This window comes from Diachasmimorpha longicaudata, chromosome 9, assembly GCF_034640455.1.
Source record: "Diachasmimorpha longicaudata isolate KC_UGA_2023 chromosome 9, iyDiaLong2, whole genome shotgun sequence".
Classification (NCBI taxonomy): Eukaryota; Metazoa; Arthropoda; class Insecta; order Hymenoptera; family Braconidae; genus Diachasmimorpha; species Diachasmimorpha longicaudata.
Genome location: NC_087233.1, coordinates 6,494,459 through 6,507,863, shown reverse-complemented (window position 1 = coordinate 6,507,863; position 13,405 = coordinate 6,494,459). Strand labels below are relative to the sequence as shown.

Below are 13,405 nucleotides of genomic sequence, written 5' to 3'. Positions count from 1 at the left end.
TTTCTACCCGGAAATTTCTGTAAAAAAGTGCAACGAAGGGACAACAAAACCATCTAATTTTTCATGCATGAATTACTATTCAACAGTGCATAATTTCTCAGTTCATTAATAATTCATATCTTCGTTTATTTGTTACAGGGGCTGGGGTATTTCCCTTGCATTATGGATTCTCTGTCAATCGCCCATTGTACCCTCCTTCTAGAAGAGATGTAATTAATTATTACGAGTATATTTTATCGATAGAGTATAAAATTCCAAATCTCGTCTCACATTTTCGTGTCAACGTCCTTCCTTTTTATCCCTGAAATTTCATTCTTTGTTCGGGGACGAGAACAATGGACAGAAATAATCCAGAATAGACAAAAGAATTCGAAACACAAGAGAACCGTTAGATAGAAAAATAATGGTGTTTCCTTGTGCATCTACGTTGTTGCAACAATTGTCTCAACTTCAAGTGATGACACTCCCTTCTGTTTAAATGTCGAGTAAACACCACCGTAAACTTGAAGTCCAAACATTGTTATCCTCGATGTATCCAGAGGCTCTGCGTCTGGTTTTTCACGCCCCCGGAAATAGGGTTTAAAGTCAACGAGAGGAAGACTTATCGTCGAAAATTCCTCCATCAACAGTGGAACCTGATCAAATGATTATTTTTCATTAATCACCAGCTGAATTAGTGCAGTAGCGGAGTGGTAAGTTGAAATGAATTAGAAGTTTTCGAGAAATATTAATTTACCGTAAAAAATTGCTCGTAAGAGATCTCGTCATTTTGGCTGAGTCCCTTGTGCCTCAATACGACTTTATAATGGCTATTGGCACCTTGTCCTCGACACTTGATCTCGATATTACGATAGTCCGTCAAATTCCAGTTCGTGGGAGCTCTCACACCAGCAAAACCAGCTCCATTTGGCTGTGGGTTCAAAAGTGTAAAGAAAACACCTCTTTGAAATACTTGAGTCTTTTGAAGTGTTAACGCAGCCTTCGACATTCCCACTGTCCTCACTGTATCCGATATCTCACTCCACTGGTGCACGTTATCCGCTTTTGTGAAATCAAATAGCGTTATGTTTTGCCTGTTCCAGAAAAATAAGAGAAAAATACAAAATTCAGGATGAACTTGGGGATGACGATACAACCGGGGCTTTTGTCACTTGTCCTGTGGAATTTTATGGGCGAGAAAGTTTTGAAAGGAGAGATTCGAAGACTGAGATTTTTTTTTGTCGTTAAGAAACAAGTTTTTTTGTTGGTTTTGTTGTTCTATAGAATTTGAGTTGTGCAGGAAGATTGAAAATCGAAAATATGGAGACTCACGCTGATGTAGATTGAGCCAGGACAGTCATCATCATGGAAGTTGCCAAAATTTTCGAAATTCTCATTTTTAATTGAGGAGGGAGCGGTCCAATCATTGATGGGATCCCTTATCTAGTGCCGAGGGCAACGCCTGTGAGCGAATGGTTAGATTAATTACGTCAGAGAATTCCGGAGAATTATGTATCAGCATTCTTGTAAATGAAGCTTAAAGATAAAGCTTCGAAATGCAAAAAAATTCAGCGAATTTCATTTTATCGATCCAAAGTTACTGACGATTGGCCCTACTCTGTCCTATGTTGATAAAAGTCAATGAGTTACACAGATCATCAAGACATAAGTCATCTGGAATTTTTTATCCTTCCTAATGACCTCATAAATACACCAAAGAAGATCGCAAGATTCAAATCAGTCACCCTAAACCGCGCCACTCCGTGCGATCCAATTCCCTCCAATTCCGCTAGTCTAAATTCGACAGCGTATCACATGGTTCAATATGGCGGTTTCCGATCATAACAGTGGGTGAGAGAGACTGATCGTGGGTTCAATTGCGGATTATTGTGTGGATTATTTGCGGATTTTTAATTGATAATGGCACTCGACGGGGAGAGAGTTTGTTTCAACACTCCGGCCGGGTTTTGTTCGGACTGTGGGTCGATCCTGCCACTCCTTGGAGACACAGGAGCTGTGAAATGTTACGCGTGTGGAAGAAGTTGGGGACCTGAGGGTGAGTGCGTATCTGGTTCAGTCCATTTGCATAAACAATAATGATTAATTAACAAACTAGTGCCCAGAAAATTACTTTCATGATTTTTTTTTGCTGGGGAAAATGAAGTTTTGATTTGTTTATTTGTATTCATGACCGCAGGGAATGGTTGATGAGGTGGATTTATTTTTCTGGATGGAAAAGGACAATTTTTGCAGTGCTAGAGTTCTTGTGATAACATATTTTTGTGGAGAATAATATTGAAACATTTTTTTGGACCAGAAGCCGTGAAAAGTTGCTCTAGACTCATAAAAAGTCTCTTGATAATTCCTCCTGAGATGGGGCATAAAATACGTAATTGGACAGTTAAGGAGTGATTCATGAGTTAATGACATGAATGCGATGTAATATCTTCCCTTGAATTATGCAAGTATCTTATTAACGAGGCATTTTATGGTGGAATAAATGTCCAAAGATCTTTTTAATAGCTCAGCAAATTGCTTACAAAAAAGGTATTCCGATAAATTCGTCTGAAAACGTCTTTTAAAGAGATCATTTCATGCTCGTGTCTTTCCATTTTGTCTCTTGAATTTCCTAATTTTCTATCTTACAATTTATTTTATTTTATTCTTTTTTAATCATGATATTGCAGTTTTTGGAGATATGGCTATGACTTACATACTCCCAATGACTGATCTCAACGCCTATGAGGACACAATGGTGAAAAAGGAGAAAGATAAGGAGGAAGAGGCTGAGGGCCCAGTGGTCGATAGAAAGTGCTCTCAATGTGGTAACGATAAAATGAGTTACGCCACTCTTCAACTGAGATCAGCTGATGAAGGCCAGACGGTGTTCTACACCTGTACCAAGTGCAAGTAAGTAGACCTCATCGAATGAAATACTTAAGAGTCTGTCACTTGGTTCAGAGATTATTTTTCCGAAATTTGATTTCTAATTCTAATTTTATACGCGAAAGAGACTGGTTTCGACGTCGGTATTTAATTATTCTAATTTTCTTTCCAGATTCAAAGAAACGGAAAATTCTTGAAGCTGCTCAGTCGCCAGGAATGTCGTTCCTCTAAAGTTTTATAAATTGTTAAGGTTGATAATGAATAAAAAAACATTTTTTTAATAAAACATAGAGCTTTATATTTTCTTTACACTCAACAAATAATGAATAATGGGTGTACAAGCTTTGCCGGATTCTACAATTGTTGTCATTTTTCCCCATCGTTTTTCCCTTTACACTGAGAAAAAAATTGTAGCATTTATAAAATTTTCTTTTTTCTACGACAAAATTGAAGTTAATTTTACTAAATGCTAAAATATTCTTTCTGCATGTATCAACAATGTTTTGCCTTCGTTTGATTTAAGATTTTGAAAAATTCTGTTTTATGTACACGAATGTCAGAGATAAAACATCAATCATTATCCTTCTTTATTCAAACTTGACATATTAAATTTATCATAATCCACTCGGAGTAATTTTTTTTTTCACTTGAAAAAGAAAATTGATTTGCTGGTGGTCCTTGTGATTAAAAATTCTCTTCATTATTTACGATAAAAACTATGATAGTCCTGGGGTATTTACACTATCGTGTTCATTATTATAAAGAACGTTATTAGTACCTTGAACTTGTAAATCTTAACAATCTTAGGGTGATAGATATGCTATCTTAAAGAGTTGAAACATGGTTCGTTAAATAGAATAAGGAAATGACGATTTGTTCGCAATTAGAAGAATCTGTAGATTATCAATCAAGCGAAATGTTGAATTCTTTTGAATTTCCATTCGTTTCCTTATTCGACTTAACTCTAATCACGAAAGAAAAGTAATTAGTTCAAATATATGAATACTCTTAGTTTAAAAAAATAATGAAATAATTTCATAATTCATGAAATGCACATTAAAACGAGGGTAAAACACCTCCACTGAACAGAATAAAAGGAGTGCATGAGCGTGCTTATTCCAAAGTCGTCTGTAAGTACATAAATCCATTTTTCACGAATAACTCACGACAATTTGAGATAAAATGAGGTCACTGACCCATCAACATCATTAAGCTCTTTTGTATTGATAACAAATTTGATTCGTATTCTCTGTAATAATTTTTCTTCGTTAAAAAAGGGCATGATTTAGATTCCTATAGGCCGACTTGACACTTGTCAAAGTGTTTTGGCTTAGAACAAAATTAATTGCCCTTATTTTTACTGAACTATAGAGATTTTTAATGCTTTTTTACCCTTTTAGATCTGGTTTGTTAACTCTTTAGGTAATGGTGGCATTGATCGATTTTATCTTCAATAAGTGTCAAATCGTAGCGCCATAGGAATCGCAAATGTACCTAAAAAAGTTGTCCTCCATATCATTCCATGAAACTTCATAATCACTCTTGAAAAAACGTCCTATTTTTAATTAAAAATTTCGACAATCATCATCATATTCCCTACACTCTGGATTGATATTTACATGAACACTCATATTACAATATTGTACATAAACTTTTGTACAGGATCGTCGTTATTCTCATTTATTTACAGACAAGTCGGAGGTTGAATGTACTTATTTGTTGAATTATTTACCGTTGAAAAATTTCACGCGATCATAATTTTATCAAACAGTCGTCCAGGAAATTTTCCATTGAGTGGTAGAGGTGCGCTCTCAATAGAGCGATTCCATGGTCCTCGTCAGTGTAAGTCTGCAAGAGAATTAAATTGTTAACTAACTGTTATTTCCGGTGCGAAAAAAAATCCCTAATTGTTTAGACCAATTTCAATGCTTCAGGACAACCCGTCAATCTCCTCCAGATTTTGTGTTAATCATCAAAAACTGGTGAATCATCAAGGATTAATTATCTCGTTTTACCACTTCGTTAGTAAGTGGAGGTGAAATTATTTTTAAAAATTCAGAAAGTTTATCATCGTAAATATCCATTACGTTACCTGCTGCCTGAAGAGTATATCCTTCTGCTCGAGGACTTTGGCAAGCTGAAGTGACTGCTGATAGTGCACATTGTCGTCGAGAGTTCCGTGAATAAGGTAGTAGCTATTAGATTTAATGTTGTCTACTTTGTTCAAAAGTTGGCCCTGCTCGTAACCATTTAGATTGTCGGAGGCTGTTGGTAGGCCCATAAAGCGCTCCGTGTAAATGGAATCTGGTGGAAAAACATTGGGGTATCACTTAGCAATTGTTGTTTATTTATATTGTTTTTGGGGGGTTGTTATCTTGGGTAATGGGGGGAACAAGATGGAACAAAGTTTTTTGGGGTGAATGGATTGCTTTAAATTGTGAAGACCAGTTCAGGAAAATTTAGGGAAGTCAGGAGTACATCAGAAGTGTCGAAGTACAAGTTTTATTTTGCAAATAAGACTTATCGAAAGTTAAAATAAACTGATAACTTCCAGTTGTTGCAAAATAACTGCAAATTAATTAAATTCATTATATTTGAGTTATTCCCTGCAGACTTTCGTCTGCCACCAGTGATCCCGACCTTTAACAACAATTTATTTCTGCTCATTGGCAAAACTGAGCGACAGTTAATTACCCCTCAGTATCTCTGTACATCGAAAAAGCAATTTCCAACTAAACGTGACGCTGTAATCGTATTGTGGACTGATGCAAATGAATCCACTGAGTAAATGCGATTTAAACTGGAATATCCAATATCAACTCTTTCCATAATTAGAAAAAAAAAAGTTTGTCTAATTCCCCGGGAAGGGGATGGAAAATGGGGAGGTGGGTAGGGGGTGCCTTTGAATTCTTAACCGACATCTGAAAGCAAAGTTGAATAGTTTCTCAATTCTTTCCACGTGACCGGATCTGTTTTCCCACAACTCGTGAGCTTCTCCATAAAAGATGACTCTCGAGTCCCGATTCACGCCTCCTGCACTATGTAAATACCCTCAAAGTCATGGTGCTGTAATACCTTAAGTTTCGAGACTGGGGGTGAAAAAAATAAAATTGTTGGATCGGAAATGTGTGTCTGGTTGTGGAAATATTTTTGGACAAATAGTTAAATTGCAGATAAATATTAACATTTATTTTACCATACGTTGCTCGACACTGAATTTCATATTGATTTTCATTCAAGGACTTCACTTTCAACTTAAATCCCCTGTTATTGAGTTTACTTCTCATTCAAAACGCCATAAAAATGTTTTGCCGTGACTACATCATCCCTGAATTTCCCTCCCAAATAAAAAGTGCTTTCATCATGAATAAAGGAGGGCTCACACCCTCGATTTACCCCCAAAACAAACGGGTATATTCTCACCATAAAGCGCCCAATCGGTAACTGGAGCAACCGACATTCCGCATTTGAATACAGCGTCCCGGTCCATTGCCAGGCTCATACCGGCAGCATATCCTCCGTAACTCCACCCCCATATTCCTGATCTCGTTTTATCGATGAAGGGGAAGCTCTCCTGCAGATGTCTGTAAAATAGAAATAAAAGTAATGATTCCCCTGAAAATTTATTGTCTGCACGAAATGAAGAAAAAAATTGTAGTGGAGGAGTAACACAAGGTAAATGAGCTCATCTCCAGGGGTAGAGTTAATAAGCTGAGCTAAGAAGCTGATTAATATGCTGCTAAGCTCATTTCCACTTATAATTCAATACCGAAGTGTTGAACTGAGAGACTGAGATGAGTTGGCTTATCCTGCTGGACTTTGAATGAATAAAATAAAGTTTTCTGGATGAAAAAAGGATTCGACAGCCAATGTCTTCAAGAAAGAAACCAAACTCCGAATGATTCCTGTTAACATTTCCCATCCACATGCTACGAAAAAATATTCACCTCACGATTTGCGAGACATTTGAAGCTCATAAAGAGAAAACTTGCACAAGTCATAAAACTCTCGTCTCCTGTCTGCCCTGATATACCCATTTCACTGGTGAATGGATGGGATAAGACTTTTCAACCTAATATTTTTCCTATCTTCATAGATATAAACGGAGGAATAGAAGGTCGTCAAAGAAACTGACAATTTATTTTGGTCACGATTCAGCATGAATTCCCAGTTCTGAAAACCTTTCTCCCAGTGTACCACGATTTCCACTATTTTCCACGAGTTTTCCCCCATTTTTCCATCGGCCATTCCCCCTCCTGACCCCTTCTACACTGAATTTCAATTTTCCATATCCTTTTTTTATTATCCTGGGGAGATACTCGAGTTGCGTGTACAGGGGATAAGAAATTTGACATAAAATTTCTTATCGGTATTTCACGTTATTCTGATGGAGAATGTAGGTATCGAAGGACCGAGGACGATGGGTGGGATTTTAGGTTCAGTTGTGGGTAGATTTACTGGAGAGTGCTTCTTGAGTGATGGAGTGAAGTCGGACTCTGGGGTTTTGTAGGTGCAAAGGGGATGAGATGATGTGACAGGTTCAGTCTATTTTTTACGTTACGCTTGGGACTGAGGGATATTGAATCATTTTGGTGATGAGGGCATTTGGGGGACAGGTTGAGGGACATTTTATGGTGGAGTGGTTGATTGAGTTGGTCTCAGGAAGACAGGCTGTTGAGTCATGAGATCAGCCTACCCAGTTGTCCATCATTAAAAAAATAATATTATCCAATTCATATTTAATTTTCGATTCATTGAAAATTGAATTGAATGAGAAATTAAATAGTTGTAGATCTACTTGATTAAAAATTCCCCGAATTTTTGATAAATTCTCTCCACCCAGTCTGCACTACCTCACAAAAGTCCGCTAACAAACTGGGGATTAATTTAATAAAAAATTTCGTGCCTCCACTCCCCTAAAATCCCCTCCACGTCCATGCACTTTGCAAAAATTTTGTGAATTCCAGATGAAGAAAAAAAATTGGAGTAAATTATTCAGTTAGTTCAGGCGACAAGGGGATCGACATGTGGGTTAAAATTCCAATGGCACTTTCCAATTCTGTGTACGTATTTTCTGCTTCGCTCCTGGTTCCTAGCAAATGCTGTACAGGGTCTGGAGTAGTCCGGAGGAATGGGACGAGTGCACACAGGCTCACAGGGTGGATGGGGGTGAATTCAGGGGATTTGAGGGGCACCGGATGGCGGTTGTTTTGCTGGCGCGTCGCGTTCACCATGTAAAAAGTCAGTCGAGGAAAATTGGAAGCTGTCCAAGTGATTGCGGAATCGTTCCCACTACTGTGCTCTTCCTCGTCTTCGTCTGTGCCATTTCCCTCACGATACAGTCGCAATCTCATGACAATTGCTGCGTATACGAAATTCGGGAGTGAGGGGTTGGGGATGTCTCGTGACACTGGTCACTTCCACGTGTGTATTCACTCCGTAGTAAATTCCCAAGGTGCCATCGAAATCCTTCCAATCGGGACGGACGAAGTTTGACACTGATGGCCAACTCAGCACACCCTGGGTAATTCATGGAGATGTCTCTCTGATGACCGAGGTCTGCTCCATTTGTCGATGCGGAGAGGGAACGGGGACTTGTCCGTGGTCAGGGGTTGGACCAACATTTTGAAGCGACATTTTTTGGGTGACACTGTTGTGAATGTGGTATTTTGAATAAAATTTGAAACAGCGAATGAAAATTTCGCAGCACACGCAGTTAAAATGGGAGGGAAAATTTTCCTGTCTCAAAAAACTGATTTATGCACCTGCCGAGTCTAGAATTGCTTTCATAAGAATATATGGGGTAGTAATTGCTATCCCACCCCCGTTAAATAACCCTCGAACTCCAATTTTCGTCCAATTACTTTGCAGCTTTACGATGTTAGAAGTGTATCGCACTCATAAACCCCAGCAATGACAACAACCGCTAGACCCATTCATCGACGAATAATTCAACTTTTATCGAATATAAAATACTTAAGTGCTCCACCTATTTGCAAAAAAGTGCATATTTCTCTTTTATAGAATCAACAGACGTTCTTTATTGTTGGTGGTTTTTCAACGACAACCCACACATCGATAAACCGCACATTTCAGAATTGGAAAACCTGGAAAAATTCATCGAGCTCACAACTGTTGGGTTATTTACTTCATTATTTATCGTTCCCCGGGATTAACGATGCAAACTTCCCTTAATTAGTGAAGCGTAGTCACTCCACATGTTTTATTTCCAAATCTCGAATTTTATCAGAGATAAATTTGCTTCAACCCTTCAATTTTTAAACTTTTCATTTTTCATTCCCTCAAATTTCCTGGTCTTTCGCTAATTAAAGAAATGTTATCTCTTTGTTTCATCAACTCTCGACATTGCCCTCCATCAACGGGATAAAAATCATCCAAAAAAGCCCAGCGCTTCAAAGCCCAGAAGCCAGTTCGTTAATTACCCCTGCATTTAATTCTTTTGAGGCTTAAACGATAACTATCCCCCAATTATAAACCGAGAAAAACGGGAGACAATTTCATCCCGCGGCTTATCACCGAACAGAAGTGTTCCTCAAAGTTCTTAAAAGATAGCGTCAGCGGAGATAAAAAAAAATTACGTTCAAAGGAACTCGTCGAACGCCCAGAGCCTGACTCCTGGAAATTCCGTTGGAAATCGTCAAACAGCTACTTTCCTCGGTGGAATATCCATTCGGCTATTTTACTCGGCTTCGTCAGCTGAGTGAATTAGGGTAACTACCCGGTGTACCAGGGCTTTCTCGTCCGGCCTATTTTTACCCACAACAGGAGAATCCTTTATCAGGATTGTGTATACCGTTGAGGAAATGCTCCGTCGCGAGTGGCTCATATAACCGTCGCTTTCCAATCCCCGAGTCCTAGATCGTATACCCCAGCGGATACTGAACAAAATGAAAGTCGTTCGTGTGTCTCGAGAATTCACGTCGACAATAACTTGTCTGAATATATCCCATTATTCCCTGTATATTCATGAAAATGTCTTTATACATCCTGTCGCCGTGTTCTGGTATTGTTCTTATTTTTTCCGGATTTGGAAAATTCGGGGGATGAGAAGTACAGGGGATGGAATGGGGCCAGTGGTTCGATGGTTATTGATGAGATATTCTATGGAATTGGGTCACTGACAGAAATTTTATATTAAATTGTATTGAATTTCCAATTAATTGAGAGATTTGTACGAATTTAATTAATAAAAAAAAAATATTTTTACTGAATTTTGCCTCTTCACTGAGTTTTCCATAAAATGCTGAATTCCAAAGAATTTAATTACATCAAATTAGGAGGGAGAAATATTATGGAGAACACACAAAAATAATTTTTTATTAATTATAGAAATTCCCCGAATCGCAGAGAGAAAAATAAGTAGAAAAAAATTGCGAGTTTGTCGGACGATTCTATTGGATCGCATTTCTATTAAAATTTATGTTAATTTCCAGCTCATTAAATCATGAATATTAGGATAATGGAATAATCACTCATGTTTAGATTAGCTATTCCATTTTCCACGCAATTAAGTACTGCTTATCGATATTATAATATAAAGTTAATGCCCTCAAATTCACTGCTATTAAGCTGTTTATCGAAATCTGATAAGGAAAATGAGGTGGGAGCTGGACAGTTAATTGGAATAATTTTTGAAATATAAAAGAGACGCTGGTAATCAGACAAGTAGTTTTTAACACCCATCGCAACTATGGAGTTTCTTATTTATCTTTGTCTGATAATATTTACGACACAACTCTCAGTGTTTGCTCAACATCAGACTGATGTTGCTGGCTCTGTAAGTAATGATAAACACGACTTTGTGGTGCTCATCTATTTTGTTTAAAGGAAGATAATTTATAGTTTGCGGGAAAAAACTGATATATTTCAGAAACCTGTCAAGACGTACAGGAACATTCATGTCGGTGGAGGCCATTTCGAAATCCCGACAAACTCCTGGTGGAACGGCACCAAAGTTGTAAAAGTGGGACACCCTCACGTTTGGCCGTTTAATGCGATCGAATTCAAGAAGGACATACCTGAGGACAGTCCAATAAGGGTACCTCATCTAGATCTACCACAGTTACACGATCGAATCGCGTCACAGGATCATCACAGCATTTTTTATAATTAACAATATTAATGAAACAATTTTTTTAATCGGATAAATTCACTAGTCAATTCTACTAGTATTTTCCAGGCTCGTTCCAATTGTTCATTAATTAATTCCTTTGATGCAGCTCGATTACACCATTCAATATCTGGACCCAGGTTTTTTCTGGCCAAGCTGGGAGCACCTGTTCGATGATTCAGTCTACCTCTGTGACAAAACCACCAACACACAAGATGCCAGCATCGTAGCTCTGGTACGAGTGCTTCTTGGAATTCCTGGAGGATGTCCAGTATCGGCAGTAAGTAATATCTCTTCAATTTGTATCGATTCACCCCAGAGATATGCCATGATTACCAAACTTGAGTGTCTCGAGTGGTTTTAAAAAAGCTTTGATGCAATTTTTCTTTATGCTCCTAAAAGACTCTCACTTTGAATGAAATATCCGCATGGAGCCGGGTGAGGTAGTTGACCCTGGACTCTCCGAAAGTGCTGATCAATATCTGCCCCAGAGCCACATGAATAGTATCGATATTTGTTGGGACGTAAGCTCTTGAAGATGATGTGTAAATAATTTCGTTTTCAGGGGCACGTGGCTGACACAAGCGAGTTCTACTCTCCTCTCAAGAATAGAACATTGTATTTTAACACTGATCTCACTGGAAAAAGTTTACGAATCTTGACGAACATATGGGACGGTGATAACAGCTCCCGAGAGCACCTCTTCACTGGTCGATTCTACTTCAATGATCCAGATTACTTCCCTATTTATCCAGTGACGTTGTGATACAGGTCAATTAAAACTGTTGAGACTCCTAATTTTATCAAAGACGTCATATGAATGATTGAATAATATGAATATATCAATGATTACGCTCCAGCAACATTAACACAAAAATATTATTAGTCTGTGGATGGATTCAACTCTCCCACCAGGTAAATAAAAAAATTGCAAAAATTTCTGGAAGTTGTCACTGATATTGACTCGCCCTCATCATAATTAATGTGATTGAGAATTTTTGGTCTATTGAAATAGCGTGGACTGTGTCGTAATTACCTCTCGGGGAATTGCCAGACCCAAACGAGTAAACTCGTTAGTCAACTGTCCAACAACTATACGCCAGTTGGTTTCCGTGCTTTCAGGCATGTGACAAATAGATTCCGCCAAGACATTGACGTGTTGGCTCGCACTCACGATGTACGTTGATACAATTCTGAATCACTGAGCTCAGTGCCATTGCTTGTTAAGGGTTTTCGGGGGTGACAACGTAGTCACTTAATTTACCCCACGTAAATCTTCGATAAATCACCCGGTGCAGTAAACACCGAGTTACGCATCTCCTAGAGTGAATGATGAATTCTTTTTTTTGGTGGTCCTGATCCTGAATTAGGGACAATTTTCCGAAAATCGTTTTATTCCTTGACAGGATGGTGTGTTGGCTCGAAATTCAATTAATACCTGGACATCCCATAATTTGTCATAACGACCCCAACTCGTAAAATTCATCCCCCTCCCACCCCCCGGAATTTCATCAACTCTCCTCCCCCTAAGCCCCGAATAATGAGAAATGCATGTTCATCACGCAATTTAAAATGTTAATTGTCATATGAGATAGGATATTGTCGAGGGATGAAATTTGTTCGAGCATTTTCCTGGTGTATACGAGATCGCTCGACTCTCCATAATTCGTTTACCACAACCTGCGTTCAGCCCGTCTGACGATTAACCCGAGCGTCACCGCGGGATGAATTACCACAGGCAAATCCCCGGATGAGGAGGTGAGAGAGAGGGACCGAGGGAGCGACTGATGGTATATGGCACATTGTCCTCGGTATATCTATTCGAAATTATGGTCGATCCCGGGATCAAGGCGAGTGACAGGATCTTCAGGATGATTAATGTATCTACGTACACGCGATGGGAAAAACAAACGATTTCTCGAGCTGACACTTCCTAATAAAATAAGAGTATTTTAGGGTGAGATCCATTAGTTGCCAGGAGTTTTAAAATTCGTCTAACTCTTGAATGATCTCATAAATGATTTACTCGAGTGATTCAATCATTTCTGCCTCGCCAAGTGGTTTTTCTCTCGCTATTAACTAAAAAATGGCGATTGAAACCACTTTGTCTCCCTTGTCTGCGAAATAATTCCGACTCTCGAGGTTTTTTTTTCCAGTCAGAAACAGGGGAGAAGAGCGTTCGAAAGAGGAAGTTAATTAATGGTTTCCAGGACCTCCGGAAATGCAGGTGGTCGAACGGAACCAAAGGGAAAAAAAGGTGTGAAGAGGCAGAAGAAAAGTGGGAGCGATTAATTAGCCCCAACTCGGTGATAGAAAAAAATAACTTAAAATAATCAAAGAAATGAACGTTGACGTTATTTTAGGCAGTTCCTGGAGGCTCCCCATAGGAAGGAGTTAATTTAACGGTCT

General features: G+C 38.6%; 3 protein-coding genes across 18 annotated transcripts in view; 1 reads left to right on the top strand and 2 right to left on the bottom strand.

The window, feature by feature from the left end:
- Positions 1 to 213: 213 nt before the first annotated feature.
- LOC135165732 (uncharacterized) lies at positions 214 to 1,478 on the bottom strand. Its single transcript, XM_064127317.1, has 3 exons — positions 1,312 to 1,478; positions 737 to 1,073; positions 214 to 635 (listed from the first exon to the last, which is right to left on the bottom strand). The coding sequence occupies exons 1-3, from the start codon at positions 1,404 to 1,406 to the stop codon at positions 423 to 425; spliced, it is 645 nt and encodes a 214-aa protein (XP_063983387.1). The 5' UTR covers positions 1,407 to 1,478; the 3' UTR covers positions 214 to 422.
- Positions 1,479 to 1,615: 137 nt separating this feature from the next.
- LOC135165735 (DNA-directed RNA polymerase I subunit RPA12) lies at positions 1,616 to 3,151 on the top strand. Its single transcript, XM_064127322.1, has 3 exons — positions 1,616 to 2,035; positions 2,667 to 2,889; positions 3,038 to 3,151. Exons 1-3 carry the CDS (start codon positions 1,900 to 1,902, stop codon positions 3,060 to 3,062), a joined length of 384 nt encoding a protein of 127 aa, XP_063983392.1. The 5' UTR covers positions 1,616 to 1,899; the 3' UTR covers positions 3,063 to 3,151.
- Positions 3,152 to 3,172: 21 nt separating this feature from the next.
- Ome (omega) overlaps positions 3,173 to 13,405 on the bottom strand; it is a 173,916-nt gene continuing 163,683 nt past the window's right edge. For 9 of the 16 annotated variants that reach the window (XM_064127308.1, XM_064127302.1, XM_064127303.1 and 6 more), the window contains 3 exons: positions 6,289 to 6,449; positions 4,958 to 5,169; positions 3,179 to 4,713 (listed from right to left, as the gene is read on the bottom strand). In XM_064127308.1, the coding sequence (XP_063983378.1) occupies positions 4,618 to 4,713; positions 4,958 to 5,169; positions 6,289 to 6,449 (469 nt within the window). In that variant the 3' untranslated portion in view covers positions 3,179 to 4,617. Of the gene's footprint in view, positions 4,714 to 4,957; positions 5,170 to 6,288; positions 6,450 to 13,405 lie in introns of all 16 variants that reach the window. The other 7 variants (XM_064127298.1, XM_064127300.1, XM_064127301.1 and 4 more) reach the window with 3 other exon arrangements.